Source organism: Olea europaea, chromosome 19 (genome assembly GCF_002742605.1).
Source record: "Olea europaea var. sylvestris chromosome 19, O_europaea_v1, whole genome shotgun sequence".
NCBI classification, from domain to species: Eukaryota; Viridiplantae; Streptophyta; class Magnoliopsida; order Lamiales; family Oleaceae; genus Olea; species Olea europaea.
In genome coordinates, this window is record NC_036255.1 from 8,736,790 (window position 1) to 8,762,890 (window position 26,101).

A 26,101-nucleotide genomic window follows, 5' to 3' on the forward strand; every position below is an offset into this window, starting at 1 on the left:
TTTAAGAAAAGGAATTTTAAACCACGCAAAAAATATTTCAAGAAAAGAAATTGGAATAAAAAGCCCAAACCAATAAATATTAAAAAATGTAGATGTTTTATTTGTAATGAAAAAGGACACATTGCCCCTCAATGTCCTAAAAAGAAATATAGACATCATAAAAAAACTCTTAAAATTTATGAAAAATTCCAAGATGATAGTGATATAGAAACAATTGAAGATTTTGAAGATCTAAATAGTGAATGCAGTAGCATTTATGAATTAAATACAACCTCATCAGAGGAAGATTATGAGGGGATAGTATATATGAATCAGGAGATACAACAATCAGAAATAGAAATAGAAACAACTGAAGAAGTTGAAGACTCTATAGAAGGTATAAATCAAGAAATTGCCTTTAATATTAAAAAATATACAGGAATCACCAAAAAAATATTAGACCTACAAGAAAAAGATGTATTCTATCAAGGATTCTTAAAAATATTACCAAGAGTAAATAAAATAATTATAAATATGAATTATAAAGAAATGTTTATAAATATAGAAGATACTATAGGAAAAGCAAGGATTCCTATAATTACAAAAGAATGGGTAAAACAAAAGTTATCCAAAATTTCTGAGAATGTAAGAAACAAATTAAAATGTATTAAAATAGAAGGAGTCTAGATAATGGTAAAAGGATTTTTTAGATAAGGTATGAATATACCAATTGAAATTTATTGCATGGACAATAGAATCTTACAAGATCCTATTGATGCTCTATTAGGAACCGTAGTAGGAAACTTAGTCTATCGGAAGATAATATTTACAGTAAAATCAAATTATGCAATATCATTAAATGATGAAAATATTGACCGAAGTTTCAATCTATATTATAGAATAGGAAACTTGAAAATGTTACGAAGAAGTAAGGCTATTAGTATAAGTATAAAATCAATTTTTGCTTTTAGTACTAGCCATCATAACAATCTAAAGAAGATAACTGATAACATTATCATACATAAAGATTTTGAGGAATTAGCACAATATATACCTCCTAGGAAATACCAAGAACATGAAGTCACTATACCAGAACAAATAATGCTTGATTTCCACAAACAAGCTAGAGAAATTAATTCTGAAGGAAAACTAATAAGAAGAAATAGTGTCAACTTAGAAGGAGATAATCTTATTGCAAGATTCCCCTTTAGACAAGACTCTAAGATAAACAAACTTAAGAATTTAAGTATTGCTGAACCATCAAGTTCACAATATTATATCAAAACAAGATATGTAAATTAAGAAGGATACAAGAAGAATCTTCTTGTCCTCATAGATACTGGAGCGGATAAAAGTCATGTAAATGCCAAATTTGTTAGTCATTTAATAGACTTTGAAATACTAGAACCATATATATTTAAGGATTATCTAGGAAATAATCTTGAAATAAGAAAATATGTAAAGTTCCCTCTTATACTTATAGGAGAGGATCAGAAAGAATATACTAAAGAAATAATCCTATATAAGGATGAATTATACGGAGTTGATCGTTCATCTATTCTATTAGGAATGAACTTTCTTGAGAAATATAGTCCTTATAAAATCTACCAAAAATATTTAAAGATAACAGTTGATGATAATCCAATCATCATATCAAGAATAGACGAAAATATGAAATCATTGTTATTATGGAAAGAGTAATTAGTACTAATCCCATGAGTCCATATATTGAAATTACACTTAATATAAAAAGTTATTGTAGAATTAAATTTCATGCTTACTTAGATACAGGAAGTACAATAAGCTTATACTTACCAAATATACTACTATCTGAATACTGAAAATACAATTCAAAGAAGATAGTCACCGCTACAACAGCAGGTGGAAATAAGGTAGTATATAGTAAATATGCTACACAAGTACCTTTTCTAATTTCTTTTAAAGAAGTATTTGTTGATACAATATACATGTCAACAACAATTGGATGTGACATTTTATTAGGACAAATTTTTTTATTAAAATATGCACTATTTACACAATATATTGATAAATATATGTTCACAACTCCTTGTGCACACAAAATATTTACACCAAAAATAAACAAGGCTGTTACAATAGCATATAGAGACATAAACCATCAGAGTTCCTCAACCCAGCGTGGTGAATGTTGGAGTACAAAAAAATTTAAACCAGTTACAGTTTTAAAAATGACAACAGAAAATAGGTTAGAACAATTGAAAAAAGAAATTTCTAAAACATATTTTGAAAATCCGTTAGAAAAATGGAATACAGATAAAGTAAAGGTAAAGATAGAATTAACCAATCCAGACACTATTGTTAGAGTCAAACCAATAAAATATAGTGTAGATGACCAAAAGGAATTTAAAGACCAGATAAAAGAATTGTTAAAAGCCAAATTAATTAGGCCTAGTAAAAGTCTACATAGCAGCACAACCTTTATGGTTAGAAAACATAATGAGATAAAAAGAGGAAAAGTCAGAATTGTGATAAATTACAAAAAATTAAATGAAGTTACTAAATTTGATGGATACTACTTGCCAAATAAGGATGCCCTTATTAAACAAGTACAGAAAAAAAAGATACTTTCAAAATTTGATTGTAAGTCAAGATTTTGGCAAATTATGCTTACAGAAGAAAGTAAACTACTAACTGCATTTAGTACCCCTAATCCTTTAGGACAATACCAATGAAATGTAATGCCATTTGGGTTGAAAAATGCACCACAAATATTCCAAAGAAAAATGGATGAGGTAATCAAACCAATTACTCATTTTTGTATTGCATATGTAGATGATTTACTTATTCATTCAAATAACATTGATGAACATATTGAACATCTTGAGAAATTCTAAAAAAACATAGTATTACACTTTCTCAAAAGAAAGCTGAGATAGCTAGAACAGAGATAAAATTTTTAGAATTATTTATAAAAGAATGAGAATTGCAATTGCAATCCCATATTGGAGAAAAATTTCAAGAATTTCCTGAAGAAATCAAAGATAAAAAACAATTACAAAGCTTCCTTGGTATATTGAATTATGCTGAAGGATTCATTGAAAATTGTGCCAAATTAAAAAATTATTTTCTTCCAAAACTAAGAAAAAATATTATGTGGTTTTGGGAAGAACAAGATTGTGAAAATATAAAGAAAGTAAAAGAAGAATTAAAGGTATTACCCAGCCTTGTAATACCATAAGAAGAAATTTATCCTTGAAACAGATGCTTCAGATAATTACTGGGGAGTAGTATTAAAGGTTAAAAAGAATCATAAAGAATATAAATGTGAAAAGAATTGTTATCGTCCTGAGATACTTGCAAGTTATACATTAGGAATAGTCAAAGAAGTTGAAACAAGATATGAGACGAACAGGAAAGAACTCATTGCTGTAAAAAGAGGAGTTCAAAAATATGAAGATTATTTGTTACCAAAGAAGTTCTTAATTAGAACTGATAATACTCAAGTTAAAACATTTTTAAAAAATAATGTTGATCCATCTATTGCCAATAGATATATTATTAGGATACAAATTTGGTTTTCATATTTCAAATTTGATATTGAATACATAAAAAATAAAACTAATTTTCTTCGTGATTATCTTAGCAGAGATGGAGCTAGAACAATTAAGGACGAAAGTCCAAATACTTGCGATAAAAGTTTTCTATTTGGAAATACAAATTCAAAATATCCAAGATAGCCTTCGAGGCAAAAATATAGCCCTTGAGGCAAAAGATATTGTCAAGATATGTCATGAAGCAAAAATTCCCAGAAAAGATAATCATGAAAAAGTTATATTCTTTATTGTTATTTTTAATATTCTATCAGATTGGTATCTGGAGATAAGAAAGTGGATGAAAACTCTCCACTATACAAAATATAATAAGATAAACTTCTATCCAGGAGCATCAGCCAACTGGGTACGAAACTGCTTTGAGATAGGAAATATACTCTGTATATATCTCAGCAAAGATCTCTAAGAAATAGCCCAGCTTTCAGTCAATATCAAGAAAGCTGTTAAAAGATATACTGAAGTCGTCAAGACAACAAATATATACATCAGATTCCATTCAGCAACTATGGAATTAGATCCCGTTCTTGAATATATGCATCCATCGTTCCATGTTATCAAAATGGGACTTACAAATCAACATTTTTTACCAACCAGTTAAAAGGTTGTTAAAAATGAATATCAAGATATTTTAAATATGATGCCCTATAGAAGAGCAAAATGGTACAAAGAAATATTTGAACATGTAACTCAGATAATTACTGAAAAAGAAAAGATATGGATTTATCCATCTGAAGATCATATTATCTACTCCAATGCAAGGATGACTACAAAAGAAGAAGATATTTGTTATCTCGACCATTTATTATCTGCAATTATCTCCAACCAAGTACATAGATCAGAAGATATGGCTAAAGAACTGTGCAAATTACTCTGAAACTATAGTGATCACCATTGTGAATACTGTGTAGTTGAAGATATGAGTCAAGTATCTCTTAATAGTGAAGAATTCCCTGCAGAATTCTTTGATTCGAAAATGGAAAAGTGATGGTGACAAAAGTGGCCCTTTATCACTACTTTAATAAAGAAATTTATTAAAGAAAAACTGTGGCTACTAAAAGACAGAAGATAGTACAAAAGTCTCCATAATTATGATCACTCACCCACCAGTTGTCAAAAGTGGAAGACAAATGCAAAGATAAGGCAAATAATTTCAAAAGGAGAGGTCCATCTAGCAAAAAGATAATGGAAAAATCGGTGGAAATAAGACTACTCAGCTATCCAACAAGAGAAAGTGGGAAACACCTGTCAAGATAAAGATTCCCAAAGGCTTCTATAAAAGGAGGCAAGAAGGAAGATATCTCGAAACAATTTATCTCTTAAACACTCTGATGAAACACATCTTAGAGATAGATCTTTTGTAATCTATATACACCACTTGTATTCAGAAAAATATTAAATAGCTTGAAGATAGCAAAGCTTGTAATAAGGTAATCACTTATGGAGTTCTAAACTTCATAAGGTGAGTACCAAAGGTATGTAAATATAGATTGTAAGCACGTATTATTTCAGTTTATGAATATCAAAATAAAGTTTGTTATGTTCAACAAAACTTTTATAAAACGATTTCGTTAAGTTTCTCATGATTTCTCGGCAGTACGGACAGAGATTTTAAAAGATTTTCAAAACATTGATTTTGAAAGGATGCTAGCCATGCCAAAGTCCTGTCTTTGATGAATGGTTTAGGGGAAAAATGCAGTTTTCTAACAAAATTGTAGCACCTTGTATGTGAGTTATCTTTTAAAATTTCGTTCCAAGTAAGAACTTGATTCTGAAAAGAGTTTGGATAGAGGTGAAAACAGAGACTCTGGATACTGTGAGATAGCGTCTGTGACAACACGGCTAGTTCTCTAGAGTGTGAAATGCAACCTTAATTTAAAAGCCTTTTGCGGAAGCAGTTGTGGACCCAAATGATTTCAAAAAATATTTTAAATCTTTACTTGATTCAGAAGATTGATTAAGTACATGCAAAGCATCTATAAGAGCATACTGGATGGAAAGCCTATTTATTTCCATTTAATTACTGTAAGTTATTTACTTGCTTTTATATACTTATCTTTGATAAATTCTGATGAACAATTTACAAGCATCCACATACACTTCTAATGATAATCTCAGATTATATTTAGATGAGAAAGATATTTTGTTTTTATTTAAATTAGCTGAAAAGTCTGAAGATATATTTTCTGTTAGTAAAGAAAAAATTAAAGAAATATACCAAGAAATAGATTATTCTTGTAAGCACAATATAAGATTTGATTCTGTAAGAACTAGCAGAGAAATAAGAAAGGTAGAAGATATTATAATTAAACATAGAGATATACAAGAACAAGTCTCAGAAGGATTAGTTCAAGGATACATAACCAAGAAAGATCAGCCCAAGGTCTTTGAAGAATTATCAAGATACAAAGAATATTTAAAAGTGTTTGAAAGATTGAAAAATATAAATATAGATCCTGATTAATAAGTTCCAAAAGATACAGGATAGATTTTGCAAATAATAAAAGTAAGGGTAAAATAGTATTTCTAATAAAAGAGGTCATTGTAAAAAATAGGACCAATAATCCGGTCATTTAGAAGATTGCCGCCAGCAACTTACGAGTTGGCACTACAATCTATGAGAGTGCTTCCATTATAGCACATATCATTCAGTCAAGTGAGGAGAGACAAGAAGAAGAAGACACAAATCTTGAGGACTGCAAATTGAGGAATTAAAGGCTGAGATCAAAATGGATGGCATTAATGGACTGGTTGATGCCATTAAGCGCCTGTCTAGGACACATTTTATATCAAATTTTTAGTCAAATTCATATGCGTCAATGATGGCAGCTCTTACTTTCGACTGAATTATGTTAAATTATCAATGTGCCCCTTCACATAAAATTCATTCTTCTTTATAAAATGGCAATTTAGATAATTTGCTTCCTGGGCAGTCAGTAATTATTGCACAACTAGGCCCCACTATCCTTTCAAAGGGTAAAAAAATTGTATTAAAATCTGGCCAAAATGTGCCCGGACAATCGCTGAATTAATGATGATCATGTTAATTGGTATTTCATTTCTATTTCACATTAGTACTACATTCAACTGTTCAAGCCTTTGGTTACGGACAAGATTTTAGCTGATTTTTTTACCATTTACATTAGCCAACTATCATTGTTGAGCTAAGAAGGTTAATCCAAATAATATCGATGTTGATCCAAGAAATGATTGATCAAATCAAACAAAACCAAGCATAGAAGTTCATGAGACAACATAATATCCAAAGGAAGACTCGCAAATAAGTGTCACTTGTAATAAATTTTAGAAATTGTTCCGATAACTAGAGCCATCATGGTCGTGTCTTGTGTGGTCACTTCCCTTATCCTCTATAAAGATTAAAATCGTCCTGTCAATAATTTTTTTAAACAATCGAACTCTATTAAAATAATGTCATGAATTTTGACACCAACAAAATATATCCAAGATGGCAATGTAGAGAAATTATCAGTGTGGTGCTATATGTCCTTTCTAATAGATGACTATCCAACATAAAAATTGTAGGTTTGTTCAGATGTGCTTGTCATTTATCATTGCGCGTGAATTCTTTGCTGGGCTTTCTCTTTCCCACCACATGACTCATTACTCATTAATCATCAATGGCTGACCAAGAAAGCCTTCTAATTTTTTCTGCCAAAAGAAGCGTGCTATATTTTACCTTTTTCTTTAGGAGGAGACAGTAGAGTCGGGAGATGATGTCCTCTCCTCCTTGAATAGGAATTCGTTTTCTTAAAACATTGTGACAAACAATTAATCGAGTAAAATAAGCACTCCTTTGACACATTATAAATAACAAAAGAATCTCAAACACGCGACGTTTAAAGTCTGAATAGTGATTGATGATAGAAGAGATTTTCCTTCCATAGATGGTGGTGCTAGACGATTGCAAAACTTTAAAAAATGGCGAGCTATACCTCCCATATTTCCATTTTACTCATATTTGGCTATTAAGCCCTCTATTTGACAATCATTTTCATTTTCAACTGCACATTTTAGTAATAAAACATGACTAGCGTATTTATTCATATAACTCAAGCTCAAAATAATGTTTTATCTTAACAAACAACAAAATTAGAGGTGCATTACCCTTTCCAAAGGTTTACCACTCAAGAAACAACATACACATAAGATGCATCTCTCTTATTTCATATCACCATGTGTGGCGTCTAATGTGATTACAAAAATTCATTTAAGCTCATGTTTGGACTCTATTTTTTAAAAAATTATTTTCAATCACATATTTTCTCATAAAATAATGTTACACATAAATTCAACATTTTTAAACATACATTCTCCAAAAATAGTTATTTTAAAATACACCTTTTTCTAAAAATTTAATTTGAAGGGACCCAAGTGGAAGCTAAATCTTTTTATTATTTAAAGTCTACCTATTGTTTAATTTAATTTTTTTTAAAATTTCCAACCTACGTCAATGATGAAGAATATGGAAGGGAGAATCCTAATTTTGAAAATACTTTAATAATCGTGAGCGACGGCGCGTGGGGGTAGGTTTGAATTGAACTTTCTACCTTGGCTTCACACCATCATCTTGCTTATTGTCAACTCATTCCTCATCACAAAAATTCTTTTCTTTCTTCCAAGTCTTAATTCATTTTCTTAATCTTTTCTCTGCATATATTTCAATTTGTGTTTGAATTTTGATAATTAAGAACTCATGGCCTCCAGCGGAAACAAGAACATCAACGCCAAGCTGGTTCGTAATTTCTCCTATCTATTTTCTTTATATTTTACTTTTGATTAAGGTTGTGAATGGCGTTTTGGATGCATTTCTCATCTCGATTGTTTAACTTCTTCGAATATCAAGTGGGTCTGATTTAATGCTGTAGAATTTTTATTAATTGACCAGAAATTGTGCATTTTGTTACTGAAGATAAAATATGAGAATTTGCGTTGACTATATTTCTTTATCGGTATATGCTATTGATCTTCAGATTAATTGTGGGTCTTCTTGCTTAGTATCACAACCCTCCTTTAATTTATATCGATCCCGTGATATGGTGCTTTTATTGGTTTCAAAGATGAGATTTCGGATTAACTACTTTCTTGGTAGTTTGTATTAAAATCGAAGAAGTGGTGTCTACTAATTTGATTGTATATCAGTCTTTTTGATTATTTATCGTAACGTCTATTTGAAAAAATACTCTACTTTCTGATGTTGTGATGATTCATGAATCATGATTCTAACTTTTTTCCTTTTCTGGTTTTCTTTTTCAAGATTCATCTTTAGTATAGGACTCTAGTTCCTTACCCTAATTTTGCCTGCCACTAAATTGGACAAGTTTTATTGTTATTTCAGGTGCTTCTTGGAGATGTTGGAGCTGGAAAATCAAGTGTAGTGTTACGCTTTGTAAAAGGGCAGTTTGTTGAATTTCAGGTTGGTCCTATACTTGTTTTATGTATCAACTCACACCACAGAACATTCTTCTTTTGGGTTTCAATACATGACTCTTCTTGTACGATATCACAGGAATCAACAATTGGTGCTGCCTTCTTCTCACAAACAGTTGCTGTAAACGATGCAACTGTAAAATTTGAGATATGGGACACGGCTGGTCAGGAGAGATACCACAGCTTAGCTCCAATGTACTATAGAGGAGCTGCGGCCGCCATTATTGTATATGACATTACCAATCAAGTAACTATTTGTACCCTGCCCTTGGGACCTTGATTTTATTTCCTTACTATGCTTTTCATTTTTAGAACCTAAATAAGCATGATACATAAGCACATATTTGTGTGTATTGATGCACTAATTTTTTCATTCATTCTATATAAAGGAGCATCTGATGGTTCTTTCTTATCATGATTTCTTACAATGCAAATAAAGTTTAAAGTTTTTAATGCTAAAAGCCTATGCCTTGCAGGCTTCCTTTGATCGAGCAAAAAAATGGGTGCAGGAGCTTCAAGCACAAGGTAAATTGCATATCATTTTGATTTGGCAAAAAATGGCTTCAGTTGCTTTTCATTTTCTACTTTCTTGGTTGTATTATTGTCTAACATTAGGTAATGCAGTAAGTTCTCTCCAAGTAGTTCTATCCGCAATTAACTTAATGTTCATATAATCATGAAGAACTTAAGTGTTCTCATTGCTTTTCCTTGATTCTTTTCTGTGGCACAAGGTAATCCAAATATGGTTATGGCTCTTGCTGGGAATAAGGCTGATTTGTTAGATGCCAGAAAGGTGGCAACAGAGGCAAGTATGCTCTATTTTCTTCTAGAACCCAGATTTCTGTTTGATGCGATGTATTCACATTCATTTTTCATTTAAATCTAAGATAAGCTCTTTCTCTTGAGCATTATGCAATTGTATATTTCATATTTGATTGATAAACATAAGAAATTGGAATTATCAGTGTGTCTGGAAACTCTTGCATCACTCAGATCATTGATTTTCTAGCGTATTATGTTCAAAACACCTTTATTACTGACATGCATGTCATTTTATTTTATTTATTTATTTTATTTTTTTTAATTTTTGCAGGAAGCACAAGCATATGCACAGGAGAGCGGCCTTTTCTTCATGGAAACCTCTGCAAAGACAGCTACTAATATCAATGAACTATTTTATGAAATAGGTAGAGTTTTTGCTTGACAAAATTTCTGAAACATATTTTCTATGCATGAAGTAAGCCCTATGATACATCGACATGGACACATGTGTCAGACACAACGTGTTGGACGCAACGACAAATGATTTTTTAAAAAAACTGGCACGATATGTAGATTAAATTCTTTAAAATTCTTCATTTATATAATGTAAATTTATTTTTATTCTTTAATTATTCTCTTGAAATCTTTTTTTTTTAAATATATGTATCTATTTGTTATTTAATAACAACTTTGAATTAAAAATATTAAATAAATAATATTTCTAATAAAGATAAAAAAATAATCATGGTAAAATGTTCAAAGAGTGTATATGGACACTGTCCGTGCAACACAGCAAACCTGTAATCAATAATTCAACTGAATTTCACATCCCGTGATTTACCTCCTTCACAAAGCTCTAGGGGCAAGGCGGTAGGAGCCCTCAAGGTTGGAGTTCAACATTTTTAATAATTCAACTGAATTTTTCTTTTTGGGGAGTGATAGAATACTTAAGTGTCCCTTTACAAATGTACTTGTGAGCCCACAGAAATCAGAACACAATTTGAAGAGTGCACAAGTATTTAAATGTTGAGTATTTGTATCTTTAAGTATATTTTCTCTGTACTAGGGCAGTAATATATGCTCTTCTTATGTTCTCCTGGTGCAATATACTGGAGTTAAGACATTATTTTCAGTCGAGGAACGACTTAGGCTTAATTTTTGTACAGATTATTTGAGACCTAGAACCGAAGGTTTATCCTGCAATATAGATGGAAACAATTCGGTTAACCAAATTGCTCATATTTTTGTGATTTTTCTCTCATATCTTTCTAAAAAATGTCCATATGCATCTGCAGCCAAGAGATTACCTCGTTTGCAGCCAGTCCCAAACCCGTCAGGCATGGTTCTCATGGACAGACCAGCAGAGAGGGCTGCTAGTGCGTCTTGTTGCTCTTGAAGTTGATGCGTTCTTCACCAAAGAGTAGTATATGTTCAAGTTGTCACATTGTGTTCTGTCGCAGATTTTAGCATCTATTTTTCTGTATTATTGTTAAGAATTGTACAGAAGAGTCCACAAGATGTTCCATCTTCGAACTTTTTAAGATTCTGCTTTGGGTTCTCATCATCTCATGTGATGAAAGATGAGTGAAAGATATTATTTCTTTGTTTTTTCGAGTGATGATTTTTCTTAATCAATGGAAAAAAATATTATAGTTGTATTTCTGTTTGATCTGCTGTACATCTAAATGAGCAGCTAAATTCTTGCCGCCTGCGTTTCACAATATATCTTTGTGTAAGCATACATCAAGAAAGATAGAGGCACAAGGTTAAAACGAAGACGATTGCCAGTGATTAAAAACCTCGGACTTTTTGCAAATTGGGATGAGGAACAAGTGAGTAGGGTTACTGGCCAAATCAAGCTTATCTTGCAATTTCGACTTGTCGCGAAGACTTACTAAAAGATGTTATTGGTGGGTTGATTGAAAAATCAAAGCAAACCAACAGAAAATCAAAGGCTGGCAGCCAAGTTGTTAGGAGTATGTGCCTCACGGTCATGCGGTAGGTAGTTTTATGACTTCGATGGAACAGGTTGACCGTTGGCTTGGTCTTGGAGAGAGAGTGTAAACTCCGTACAATAATTACTTGAGAATAGAGAAGTGTGGGGGCAAAAGAAGAGGCTATTCCACCGTTTGATTTGAAAGTGGTGACTAAACACGATGTTAGAATTGAAGCACCACTTTCCTAGTCGAGAATAAGGGATCTAGCATATGATGTTTTACACTTTGAGGAAGCTATGGACGCCCTTAATCTGGGATGCGGTAATGAATTCACACTCCTTCAAGTTGCTAGTCACTAGACGTTTAGTAACAAGAAGTATGAATAGGATGCATGAAGTATGGTTAATAGTGTTTAATTTTTATTTATTTCTGCTGTTTTATGTTTTTGTCATCAATAAAACATGCTAATTCTTTTTTCTTCATTAACACAAGAATTAAATGCTTCTTTTTCTATTGTTGATCTCTAGTTTATAGTGAAATTTCGTGTCATTGAACGCTGCTAACTTTAATTAGGTGATGTGGGCATGCCACTTTTGCAATTCTTCAAAGGGCAACTTACAAAAATACCTTTAAAATTATGGATGTTTTGAAAAATCATATGAAAAGTTTTTTGGAAGTAAAAAATGCTGTGTAATATTAAAAAGTGACACAATGTCACTTTTTTATAGAAATTGTGTGACTTTTTGATTAGAAAAAAGTGACACAATGTTCATTTTAAAAATTAAGTGTCACTTTTTTATTAAAAAATGACATACAATAGCACTTTAATTAAAAAATGATGTTTGTTCTAAAAAAAAGTGATAAAAATAAAAAAGATGATTAAGAAAAAGTGAGAAACACTGAAAAAAGACAAATTTTAAAAAAGTGACAAATTCAAAAAAGTTACAAATTTAAAAAAAAAATTACACATATTAAAAAAAGTGACAAAAATTGAAAAGTGGCAAAATTCAAAAAAAGACAAACTCAAAAAAGTTAAACAAATTCATAAAAAGTGACAGAAAATAATTGAAAATAAAAGAGAGTTGACATAAAAAGTGAAGTAAAATTGTCAAAAGGATAAAATTCCACACCAGAAAATAATTATGAATCGACTTTGGCCAAGACATTTTAAGGTGGAACCAAGCCCATGAAGCTCAAATGAGCATTATATTATTCTAAAAGCTCAAACGGGTAAATTCTCTTGGGAATCAATAGTAAATTATGCTTCTACGTGCACATCGATAAGAACTCATATGACCCTAACTTGAAAATTGAAAGATAATTATAATAAAATGTTTAAATATGGCAAGGTGGTCAAATTAGCGAATCAAAACAGTAAGGAAGAATAACTTACTTTGGCTCAAAAACAGCCTTCAGTTGTGCAGATAAGCAATCGGGGGCTACACCAAGCAATTCATAGGCCAGAGAGGTGGTGAAAGGTACATCATTTCCATAATTTCTCACATTATAATAACAATTCACTTAATGAAGAATGTTGGAGATTCAAAGTTAGCTTAGAAGCAAAGATAAACGGGCAGTAGTGAAAACTGTGACAATTTACATTTTCAACTATATTTGGAGAAAAGGGTGAGATTGCAATGTTGCAAAGAACAGAGCGTGCTTCCATTTCATCATATATTTTTTTTTTTTTTGCTATTTTCTTCATATTTTGACCGCGCGCAAAAAAAGAAAATAATAACCCAAGAATTATGTCTCCTAGACTCAGTTAGTTCTTGGATTGGATATCTATTTGGTTTCGCGTCCAAATCTATTGCCATAAAAATACAGTTGGATTGGATTAAGGTGAGAAATGCTTGAAGGAATGAATCAGGTGCAAGGAGATAGGGTTTTGGGCCGTATGTAGTCTAATTTCCTCTTCTTCAAAAGTAAGGCCCATGGACAACCTGTGATTTGAGTCCAGTTGGAGACGAATCAGCCCAATAGGCCCAATTTCTATTTTTAGAGACAATTTTATAACAAACGTCTTGTATACCCTGGAATTTGAGTTTCGTGATTCTATAAACACGAAGAGGCTCAAATGAATTCAAACTAAAACCTTGAACCCGAAACTAGGGAACCCCTATGTTAAGTAGCTCGATGGAAGTACTTCACCAATGCATGTAGATATGCATGAACCTATTGACTGTGATTGTCAAGATTCGAGAAAAATGTACAAAAATTTCACTAAATAATAGACCAAGGTTGATCTATGTAGGATGACAACTCGATTACAACTTTACTTTAACGGACTACGACTCGACCCAATTATACATCTCACTCTTTGCCTTTGGGGACGGCTCATAGTTAAGCCGAGCAAGAGACATTGGACCTTGCCCTTGTGGCTTTGATGGATGGCTACGTATGCAGAGGTGGGGTCTCCTATTAGGAATGTCTATAAAGGTTGGGTCAAGGGCGTCGGGCTTTAGCCCAGACCTGCCACCAAGCTCAACAATTTTTCTAAGGGATTTTTTTTTTCCCTTTTAAATGAAAGTTATATTTTTCCAAAGATTTTTTTTTTTTTTATTTAATGTTTCAATTCAGTATAAATTTTTCTTATCCAACCTGACGGAGTATATAATGAAGTACTATAAAGTTTGTTTGCCATAGCTCACAAGGTTCCCACTTCCCACTAGCAAACCCTGGCGCGGTGGCGGTCCCAATTGTCTAATGTTCCCACATAAATGCTATCTGATCTGGCTTTCTCCTTTGTCCTGTACGACATTAGACAGCTTAGTTTGGTCAACTGCTTCTGACACTGTTTTTTCACTTCCTTTTTGGTCTTTTTCTATGATATTCCTTCTCCTAATCCTGTAGTTCTTCTGTGACAATTCGTACAATGGCCTGGATTTGATTTCAATTAATAGAATTTTTCTTTTTTTCTGGATTAGTACCCACAAATCTTACTTATATGGGTCTTTCTTAGAATTCAGATTCCTTTTATCATCAATCAGAAATCCGTCTTAGATTCATGCGCCTTATTTTGGAATTACTTTCCATGTTGAGTCGGGTTTTTTATTTTCATCTTGAAATTTTGTCGTCAATCGAAAAGAATGTTCTGGGTTTTCGGAATTTGAGAAATCACTGTCTAGATTTTTACCAATGACTTATGAATCGAGGTAAGAACAGATGATTTTTCGGTTTCCTTAATTTTTCTCAATTTCATCAAATATTGATTTTGATATGAAATTAGTGCTGTCAGGCGAGAGAAATATTAGAGAACAATTATCGTGGATTATTACCCGTTAAATGCTCGAAATTGATGTATGTGAATGCTTTTCTTCGGAGTAGGATAAGATTGTGATTGGAATGGTTTGATTTCTGAGAATTGAATCTCAAATGGATATATCTAATCGTAATCATTTGAGATTCCTTGGTCTCCGTTTGAATTCTCTGGCCTGCAAATGTGTGGCACTGGTGGTCATTGCTTTGGTTTTTAGAGCAGTTTTTCTTCCGACATTTAACAAGAACCTATTTGCATTTGACAATGGACCATTGACATTGAATGGAGAATTTCGTATTGAAAAGACAAAATTTTTGGAGGTTCCTCAAATCATTTGGGGGTTGAACAATCAGAAAATTGCATTTGCAAGAGCAGCATTAACCGCAAGAATGCTGAATAGAACGCTTTTGATGCCTAGCATGAGCGCGTCACTATTTTATAAAGAGGTTGATTTGCTGCAACCTATTTCATTCGATAAGGTCTTCCAATTTGAAAAATTTAACTCTCTTTGTAAGGGGTTTATCCAATTGGGTCGTTATTCAGAGGTTTCCAACTTCAGTGATGTTTTCGAGCTTCAAAAAGGGAGTGGAAGGAGGTGGACAGTCAAGAAAGATTTAGATCAGTTAAGACAATTTAGCAGCAATCCATATGACAGGTATGAAATCATTCAGGTTGTTGGCAAGAACCCATTTTTGTGGCATGATCATTGGCCAGTTAAAGACTACGCGAAGGTCTTTGAATGCTTAGTTTTGGTGGAAGAAATATCAAGAGAAGCTGATAAGATTGTTTCCAAGATTATAGAGATTGGGTCGAAAGAAATCCGTAAGGTTGGGCAGTCTCAAATTGTTGTCGACTCAGTGCCTTATGTAGCAGTTCACATGAGAATAGAAAAGGATTGGATGATTCACTGCAAGAAGCTGGAACAAAGATCAAATATAAGTGAAATTTGTAGCAGTAAGGAGGAGATTTTGGAGAGAGTGGGAAATATTGTCGGCCTGAAAACTCCGGCTGTAATTTACCTTGCTGTGGCCGATACCCTTCTTGAAGATAACTCTATACTAACCGGTTGGAAGGAGGGATTGCTTCCTTTTGAGAAGAAAAAGTTAGGTGTTGTCGAAGTATACAAGAAGCACCCGTATCTCATTCAATCAGCCATTGATTATGAAGTTTGCTTGAGATCTGATGTGTTTATTGGGAACAGTTTTTCCACATTTTCCAGCCTTGTTGTTCTTGATAGAACCCAGAAGATGATCAAAATGGGTGCTAGGAATATCTGTGGCGTGGAAGCTAAATGGCCTTCTTATTCATACAATTTACGTGGTCAATCCAGAGGGCCCCGTCCATGGTTGACGAATATGTCAGATCTTAATCTGCAAGCAATTAGTTACGGTTCTAACAATGTCTCGTGCCGATTAAGTTCATGATTCTAGATGATCACCTGATGCTTCCTTTGGATGTTGGTCGTGCTGCTATCATGCAATTGGTGATATTGATACAAATTTCTTTTATCTGTAAACAAAGTGAGGTTTGGAAATTATTGGAAAGCAGATAAGGAAAAAATCAGGTTTACTTTTGTTTTTGTAAGTCTTATATTTGGATCTTCTGGGTTTTTTAATATTTTTTGAAGTTCTGTATGGTGATGGGACATGTATCTTGGTGAATACTTGTGAATTGAATTTTGTTGGTACATTTAATGTCAGTTGCAATAAAAGCTTCATTTTTTAAAACTATTCTGTGCTGTGACATAGTGACTAGGCTATAATCTTATACATTTTTGTCAACTATTCCATGCATTAGACGAGGTTACACTCTTTTCTTTACATTCGTACACAATATCGTATAGGATTGAACTTGGATAATCGAAATAATTTTAATTTCTTTCACTCCTTGATATTGTTTCTTTGTTGATTAATCCTCAATAAACATATTATAATGGCAAAGAAATTATTGGTCACAAGTTTCAGCTAATTGACTAGTGAATATAGTTGTTCCTCTTTGACATTTCGTGCGATTAAATCAAGCACTCAATATTACTCTTGATATGTCATCCATTATATTATCTACAACATTTTCAAAATAATGTCAGTTTTTGACATTATATGATGTATTAAGAAGAGTTTGCACAAGTAATGGAATCATAGGTGGTAAGTATAGACATTTTTAATCACTAGCGGTCGGGTTTTCTTTTTGAATGCACAAAACAAACACGATGACTTCCTTGAATCCTGGAGTGCTTGTCAGTGCGTCACGATACTAGGGGGACAAATAAAGACTCAAGGAAAGTGCAAACACAACACGTCCTGAAGTAGAATTTTTCATATTTCGAGATTCTGCAATTTCCTACTTCTGCCTCCTCCTTGTGTTATTTGAAGACTTCTATGATGTTGCTCGAAGACAACAACACACCAATGGTAGAGCAACAGTTTAACCTAGCTTGAAAAATTTCGACATTCCTCTCTATTCGAAGTAATTTCTCTCTTGTTTTCTAGGCGCTGACCCTGCTCACTTAACGGTTAATTGAACCCACAAAATGGTGCCAGTGGTTGTGGCCCTTAGGGTGCTCCCTGCTGGACATCAATGTGCATTTGGTGGTCCTTTCAGTAGGGTTGATGCCTTGAAGCAAAATCCACGAGACAATTGCGCCATTAAAAACTGAAGGATACCATTTTCCTCCAAAAGAGAGTTGAAATCTTCCGTCCAACATGGTGTCCACCAAATGATTCATTGACATATCAATTTAATTTAACATCTCACTCTTCTTTCAATACCACTTGTGCTTAAAATTATGTGTAAAATGATATGTCAATAAATCATTAGTGGACAACAAATTGGACAGACAATTTCGGACGGCGTATCCAACAGAAAACGGAGCTCCCCATGAAATGCCAATACAATGTCAAAGTGAATCACATATATAGACAACATACAAACCAATTTGCTTCATTGCCTTGTAGATTGTCAAAATCATTTATCCTTTTGTTTTCCTTTAGTACTTCCATCTTCCTTCTGCAAGAAGGCAGCTATATAATGTATAAACTCATAATCCTTGCACAAAGAAATTTATGCTCATAAGTATTGAGCGCAAGGAATACAAGAATTGAATGAAAAAGGACCTATTCACACATGTTTAAACAGCGGGAGAGCAAGAAACTCTCTACCCCATAAATCAAACATATTAGAAATGGTAATCGACCTCATTGGATGTAGTCATCATAATAATTATCACTCATAACAGACACAAATCTTTCGAGCCAAGGTAGCTGATGCAGATCCTTCATGGCATCAACATAGGAATCTGTACAAGGAGGTGGGGATTGTTGAGGTTGATGATCAGTCAAACTGAATGCCCCTGCAAGGAACCTCTGGATCAGTGCCAGCTGTGATTTTTCTTGATCTGAATAAGCATCCATCATCATCGGCAGTGACTCAAATGAATCCCATGCCCATTGTTCAAAATCTTGGATAGGATAATTTGCCGATTCATTAGAATAATCTTCATTCCAAAATGTGCATTCACACGTCTGTTGGCCATTTCTGTATTCCGTACCACAAGAATAACAGAACTCGTGCCCACACCTGCAGTTAAAATATGGGCACGGGACAATTAGAATGAGCACTTACAAGGTTTACCGTATTCGTCCCATTATTCAGATTTTTCTATAGTTTTGACTTCTTTTATGCCAATATATCCTTTTGATATACAATAATTAATGATAAATCACAATTTCCAGAATTATTTCCATGATGCCACTCCTAACACCTACTAACCATGTTAGGTAATCTTACGTAACCTATTCAGAAGACATGCCAAGAGATATTGCAAGAAAATAAGAAGAAAAAGTGAGATGCCATGAATCCAATTACAAATAAAGAAAATAATATGATCATTAATGTAAATTTAAGTGTAATGCACCCCATGCGTCTAATTGGCATTTCAAGGAGTGCTTTTTGTCATGTATAAAAATTGGCCTCATCAAACCTCATTCAATAATGGTGGCTTCTGAATTAAATAAGGAAGATGATACATTCTTCATCGTCGCACGACAAAGCGTTGAGGATGAAATTGCAACTAGGAAAATTCATCTTACCCTCACATTTTGCACCAAGTGAATAAAAGTCATAACTGATAGTGATAAGAAGATTCCAACAAGTCTACTAAATTCACGTGTAATTCCATTTTACCATAAGATAATTTATTCCATATACATACAAAACCACTTATTTGCTAGATCTTTAACACAATTCACGCAAGTAGATGCTTTTATTATGGTGACATTCATATAACTTGACTGACTTAAACCTCAGAGTGTCTCTGTTGGGCAACTCAGCACTTCCTTGGCTGTCTGAGGTTTTGTAAGTTTATTCCCAGGCAAAGTCATAAAGAAACAGTATTAGCAGATTCTCGCACGTTGAATTTGTAACATTGACGGAATTTGACGTCAGCACTCTCCAACTATTTTTCTAATAACATTTCTTCTCATTTATTTTTATATTTTTTTTTAAAGAAGAAACAGAACAGAAATATTTGAAAGAACTCAGATGGTCGAAAAGGGGATAGATCTAAATGAACATCAAACTCCAACGCTGCAGCCTAAATGGGTTAGGTTATGTTAACATGCTTGTCACCCAAGAATAAAAAGTACCAATTATTTTCTAAAGAGCTTGAGGGTTGTTAGCATCAGTTGTCAATGGTGTGACTGAAAATTGAACTTTCTAACATTACCTAGTTAGCAGATTGTTTCGGTTTCAGGGATCAGAACGAGATAATTGCTACTTTGAACAAATATATGGTCATTTAGCTACAGGTCATTTCTAAAAAGTTAACTATAATGCAATAAGACCATCAAATCCTGAAGTTTTAAGAGTGAAAATTATAACGAGTACCTCTATTCTTAACAAGAAAATATGTAGAGGAAAAAAATAATAAGGAAAATGAAAAATTTGAACCCCTTGCATTCCTATCAATACTTTGGTTTTCAAGACCGACACTTTCAACCGCTCAGACATGTTACTTGGACAAATAGTCATACTTCATTTGCTTTTCTACTCGATGTTTATTTTATATGAAACTCTCATAATTACAGAAAATATGGCTCTGAAAAACCATATGAACTGCCAGATTTGGTGTTCTCCAATGAAAAAGTACCATGTTTGGTAATGATAAGACTCTGATGTCAATTACGCAACTTGTACCCATTGAAAGTAAACTAATTTCACCACAGAGCTCAACTACTCACACTCTCGATGCTATATTAAAGTCAAATCCAAGAGGGCTAAAGCCGATCTCTCCATAACAAGAACTTACAATCTGATACAGATTTGACTCACCCCAGAAAAGATGAGGGTATATTTCAACCTCACCATATACCACCCCACGGTTGAAATCAGTTGTGAGGACCATTTAAGAGAAGACAATTCTCTATCATTCAGACACACACAAACATCAGATCAGGTCCAATCCGCTAATGTGGAAAAATATAGGTGTTTTGGCATTTTTATGATGGCCTCGTCATCCTACTCTTACTAGTAGCTTAGCTTATATTGAGAAATCAAGATCAAAGAAAGGCGAACTTTTGCAGGCCATTTTTCTCCGGTCTCCTCATTTATCTTCAGCAACCATTTTCTTACAAATTGACTGAAGTATCTAAAGAAAAAAAATGTTCTTTCGAAGGAGAAACCAACTCACGAAGCAAGGATAATGTTGCCAAGAATTTTGAAGTCTATTTATCTTACCAAGTCACTGCGAGAAAAATACTTCAAAAGAATTTAAAAATAGAAGCATAAATATTTCGAAAGACAACAATCTTACCGACATCTGATGTGGTAGCAACCATAATTTAGTTCAATCATCCTGTGGCAATGCTGGCAACGTCTCCAACCTTTATTCTGTACCAAACTCGTGTAACAAGCTTCTCTCTCCTCGAATGGGAGATTTTGATATTCTTCACAGGTCATAGAAGTATGCCAAGGAACCCCACAATCCATGCATATAAATCCCCTACAAACAGGACACTCCATGCAGCCATTGTCTGTCTGGCTTGATGAACTTGTCCGAGTCAACAAGCATTCATGAGGATCAAGCATAACTGAGCAATTAGGATACGGACAGCAAATCTTGTCAAGGATATTTGCTTCTTTAAGGGACCTCTCCAAAGATTCATAAGAGGTGACAGGAAGAAAAGACCTAAACTCAGCGGTGGAAATACAGTATTTGCAACTCAATTGAGGGCATCTAATGGGAACACAAGTATATTGCATTTTCTCCTTGACGTAAGTTTTCATGCAGTCGGAACAAAATTTATGTGAACACTTGATCGTGATCATCATTGATGCAAACCTTTCCTCAGAACAGATTGAACAAATTTCAGTCAATTTATCTCCCTTGGCGGGAATAGAGACTATTCCAACCGCCACTTTAGCTAACTGCAAAGCATTCAGAATTTCAGTGCTTCGGACAAATTTTAGAACAAAGGTTTCCATATTACTAGTTTGTTCTAGGATCCTTAGCCTCAATGCTGCAAGAAGTGGATTTTCGAGTTCCTCATCTTTTGTAATCTGAAAGAAATTACTACGACCTCATCAGTAAGTTATACAAAAGATTTTCATCAAATGACTTAAAACCATCCGTTAGTACTGAGAAGTGCAATATTCTTTTGTTACAATTTGGGAGGATATTGATACGTTTCAAACTAATAATTGTTAAGTTTAGTTCGATAGAAAGCAAATAGGTAAAATTGAATTAGTTTTCTAAAATAGAAAGAAAATTGATCATGAGAAGTTCAATTTAAAAACCAAAAATGGAAAGATAAGAAAATAATTGCTCGTCATATGAAGCAAACACTTGTGGCTTGTTGGTGAGCTGCAATGTATAATAATGAGCAATATTAAAATAAAAAATAAAAAATGGTCTATTAAGGAGTCCAATGTCGTCAAATATTGTGTACCAAGCGTGTCCTAAGATGTTGTGGACCAAGAGTATTGCAGGAAACAAATGAACTTGCCATTTTGCAAGTCATGGGATAATTACAGATTTGTTGGGTTAACAAATTGTTATCATTAACAAACAAACACAAACCAATGCAAGATTACAAGTTTGGAGCTGGGAAATTGCTTACTTGATAATATAGGATATCAGACTCAGTAAAGGCGAAAACCCGCCTAATATTGTTTTCTGCAGCCTCTGATAAACCATCCAGCAAAGCTAAATAATCTGCCACTGATTCTTCCACATAGAAATCGAGCTTCTTCTGCACTCGAATTGGAGAAAAATTACATGACCTCTCCATAACCACCCCAATTCCAGAAAGCCTAGAACCAGAATCTCCAGGACCTGCTATAGACACACCCTTGAAATACATCTTTACAGAATAATCATCGAGATCGTCCTTCAAATCTGCCTTTGTGGGTTCTTCTGTATCCTCCACTTCGTCCTCATCCCCGCAACAGCTTCTAAAATCTTCTTCTTCTTCCTTAGTTTCATCCGCAGATGAACCGTCAATAATTGTTTGTTCCTTCACTGCCATGTACTAAAATTTTCAAAGAGCCACAATTTCTTCGCAGCTTCACTACTTCAATAACTGATAGATTTGAAATCAAATAAAAGACCAAATATTCAGAAAATATATCAATACAAATTTGTAAAAATAGATTTATTGATCAATGAAAGTCTAGGAAGTACTTTGTAGTACTGTCTTAATTTTAAAAAAAAAAAAAAAAAAAAGTATAGGCATGTGAATTTACATGTATATGCACAAGAAATCAAGAACTGTAGGTTCCATACCTCAGCGAGGAGAAATAATTATTGCTATGATTCAGGGTGGGTGATTATTAATAAATGTGCGGTCATTAGAACCCTAATCTGAAAAGTGCTCCTTTTGTGTCTGGACAGTGCTTCACTGTATTTTTCCTGGATTTTACGTTGGGACTGGGTGTAATGATAGCGTCACAAGAAACTGTAGTCATTTGTTGGGAGTTGTTTGAATTTTCCTTTTCCTTAATTGCAATTTTTTTACATTATTCTTTCGTGACATTCAGAACACAAATAATTTCGTTCAAGGAAGCAATTAACAATCCAATTACTTGCTTCATTTACCATTTATAGTAATGTGTTGAATAATTAACAATCCAATTACTTGCTTCATTTACCATTTTGCTCGTAACTATATGATGCAAATTAAAGTATGATTAGATAAGTTCATTGAAATCGAGTTTTGCATCAAAATCATACATTTTTACTTGTAATCTTGTTTGGCATTTGATTCGTTCAAAATTACTGATAAAAAGATGAAGTGGCATCATTAATTTACTTTGATTTGTCAACACCCTTCATTAATATTTTTCATTTTCTATTTACTTTATCCACTCTATCCATGATTTAATTATTTAAAAAGGTTGAACCCCAATTTTGAGAGCCCCCATCACTCCGTCCCTAGAGTTTTGTAAGGAAGGTAAATCGTGGGATATGTCCCAACAGGTCAGGGAACAAGAGCTGCTTGTACACTACGCCTACAAGGAGTCCAATTCCATGTTTCAGGAATCGAACCCTCACACCGCGGCTGCCAACAAGGCATGAGATAACCTCACCCCTACCCTTTGCACCACAAAATTATGCTCGGGGGCATGATTTAATTATTTAATTAACTGGGAAGGGGTCATTGACGAGGAGTGTAAAATAAGTATTACATGTTAAAATATGTGACAATCATGATTAGCACCCACTAAGCAATTATTGGAATGTGGTCTATTGGCTATTTTGTATGTGTCGGTATTAGGGATAATTGTGAGATAAAAAGGAAACTGAAAAGCTTTTACAATTCGAATGGAATTACGTGCCCAAAATTGATATGAAGTAATACTTGAACTAATAAACAAAAAGAGCCCAAAACTCCATTCGTTGAGTTTGACGAAATTAAGATTAATCATGTATATAACTAAAATATAAATAAAGTTTATAATACTCGATTATTTTTATCAAAAGAATAATTAAAAAACAAGAATTTGCATTGTATCCCGTTAATTTTAATTATTTTTTAAAGCATTTTTATTTTTAAGAAATAGAATATGCAGATTAGGACAACATTCTGCCCATGTACAACTGCATTGTATCGTCAACTTGCATTGGGAAATATTTGTAAATATGAAAGGGACAAAATGATATTAGAAATTTGGAAGTTGGAGAAGAGATTGATAGGAATATGTGCCGCTCTTCTATCCAAAAAGAAGTAAAAATGTTTTTTTTTTTTTTTTGGTTGTTAAAGGACTCGTTGTGTATAAGAAATAAGTTGGCGTTTGGTTTGCCGTTTTCTAGCAATTTTCTATTTTTTAGATTTCAAAAATGCCCAAAACGCGTCTGGTCACTCGTTTTCGAAAATGCATTTCCGAAAATAAGGAAAAATTTATAACTGAAAACTCAAAACGATTTTTTTTTCGTTTTGAGTATTTTCAGTTAAAAGACTCAAAATGCAGAAAATGCTCAAAACACACCGTTTTTGCTTCTTCTTTTTTTTTAAGGGATGTTCAACAGTACTTTTAAAATAGTAAATTCACCAAGTTTAAAATATATATTATCTGATAATATATTAGCATAAAATTATTATGTTTTACTAAATAATCAAATTAATTGAATAAATATCATAAAGCAATTTCTAAACATTTTAAATCAAACGCATTTTCTAGTTTTCTGTTTTGAGAAAATGTTTTTCAAAATGACAAACCAAGCACATTTTCTGTAATTCAAAAATAGTCCCTCGAAAAACAAAAGCGCAAACCAAACACACCCTTAACCTTTCATAATAGGTATACATATTTTCATTTATGATTTATTAGGAAAATAAAGTAAAATGAAATTAGAGAGGAAGATGCAAGATAAAAGAAAATGAAATTTAGGGTTTTAAGAACTTGGCACGAAGAATACATATTGTTTGTGCAAGATGTTCATTTTTTTTCAATAGTATATTTATCATATTGCAAGATGGGTAAGGTCTATTTCTATTTTCACAATGTGAAATTCAGACTTTCTACCTAATATACGTATTATGAAATGCTAGTCTATTGAATTTCTTAATCGAAAAAATTCCCTTCAAATTAAGGCTCCATTTGATTCCCATTTTTTTAAAAATGAAAATGAAAAATATACTCGTTACGGGACCCACACAAGAGATAGAAAATTAAATATAATGACTTAATATGATGAATAACGGCCATATTTTTTTATTTTTGTGACCAAAAAATGGAATTAAACGGGGGCTAAAACTAATATAACTTCTTTCATTGTTCAATTTAAAACTTTTGAAAGAGTCTTTTGGACATCAAAGGTCGTGTAAGAAGTGTTAATACTTTGGAATAGTCAAACTCGTTGAAACATAAAATCGAAAACAACACGTCAATTTTATATTAGAGGAAATTTCACGTTATGTCCATTTTCAGCGAGTCATTTGCAAAAATGTTCACAATTTTGTCAATGTCCATTTTTCAATTATGTAGACGAAAATACCCCTATTAGAAAATATAATTTCCACCCAAGAATTTAAAATTTTCCATATCATTATTTATGTCAATCAACGTAGAAATGCCAATCAGCATTAAATGCCTAGGTCGGATAGGTGTGGATCGATATGGGTCGGATTATGGGTCAAGTAGGTGCGGGTCAAGTTGGATCGGGTTATTGGTAAAAAATGGAAACCTGATAGAACCCGACCCAAATAAAAAAAAAATGAAGGCGGGGGAATGAAAAAATAAAAGAAGCCCTAAACTAAGTCCTCTCAACTCTCACTCTCAGTCTCTCAATCTTCACTCCGACCCAACCCGCCAACAACGAGCCTGTCCATTTCTCTCTTATTTTCCCAGTTGTCGTTTGCCCACCACACTTCAGAGTCCAGTGCTATAGAGTAAGTTTATTTCGTTATTTTTTTCTTTATTTCGTTATTTTTTTCACTTTCCCAAGTCTCCCCTCTTCCTAAATCCTAAGATTTAGCTAGTTTAACATAAATTGATGTCAAGGTCACTGAGTGTCTCGATTCTATTGGACAAGCAAATACTAACTGTTGATACAATTTGAGATAAAAAGTGGTACATGTGAGATACTGTCGAAAAGGTTGAAGAGGTAAAGTGTTTAAAGAAATCAGGAAAAT

General features: G+C 33.1%; 3 protein-coding genes across 4 annotated transcripts; 2 read left to right on the top strand and 1 right to left on the bottom strand.

Annotated features, from left to right (window-relative positions):
* The first annotated feature begins 8,031 nt into the window (after window positions 1–8,031).
* LOC111368707 (ras-related protein RABF2b) lies at window positions 8,032–11,438 on the top strand. The gene is made up of 7 exons (XM_022990114.1): window positions 8,032–8,319; window positions 8,923–9,000; window positions 9,094–9,261; window positions 9,491–9,539; window positions 9,746–9,819; window positions 10,108–10,201; window positions 11,072–11,438. The coding sequence occupies exons 1-7, from the start codon at window positions 8,281–8,283 to the stop codon at window positions 11,170–11,172; spliced, it is 603 nt and encodes a 200-aa protein (XP_022845882.1). The 5' UTR covers window positions 8,032–8,280; the 3' UTR covers window positions 11,173–11,438.
* Window positions 11,439–14,278: 2,840 nt separating this feature from the next.
* LOC111368708 (O-fucosyltransferase 23-like) lies at window positions 14,279–16,635 on the top strand. Of its 2 annotated transcripts, none has more exons than XM_022990116.1 (2): window positions 14,279–14,868; window positions 14,943–16,635. In XM_022990116.1, the coding sequence occupies exon 2, from the start codon at window positions 15,089–15,091 to the stop codon at window positions 16,394–16,396; it is 1,308 nt and encodes a 435-aa protein (XP_022845884.1). In that variant the 5' UTR covers window positions 14,279–14,868; window positions 14,943–15,088; the 3' UTR covers window positions 16,397–16,635. The 2 variants fall into 2 exon arrangements, with proteins under 2 accessions (XP_022845884.1, XP_022845883.1); XM_022990115.1 differs by having other exon boundaries at window positions 14,952–16,635.
* Window positions 16,636–17,885: 1,250 nt separating this feature from the next.
* Window positions 17,886–22,923, bottom strand: LOC111368709 (probable E3 ubiquitin-protein ligase ARI9). The gene is made up of 4 exons (XM_022990117.1): window positions 22,753–22,923; window positions 22,088–22,549; window positions 20,782–21,527; window positions 17,886–18,548 (listed from the first exon to the last, which is right to left on the bottom strand). Exons 2-4 carry the CDS (start codon window positions 22,493–22,495, stop codon window positions 18,167–18,169), a joined length of 1,536 nt encoding a protein of 511 aa, XP_022845885.1. The 5' UTR covers window positions 22,496–22,549; window positions 22,753–22,923; the 3' UTR covers window positions 17,886–18,166.
* Window positions 22,924–26,101: the final 3,178 nt, after the last annotated feature.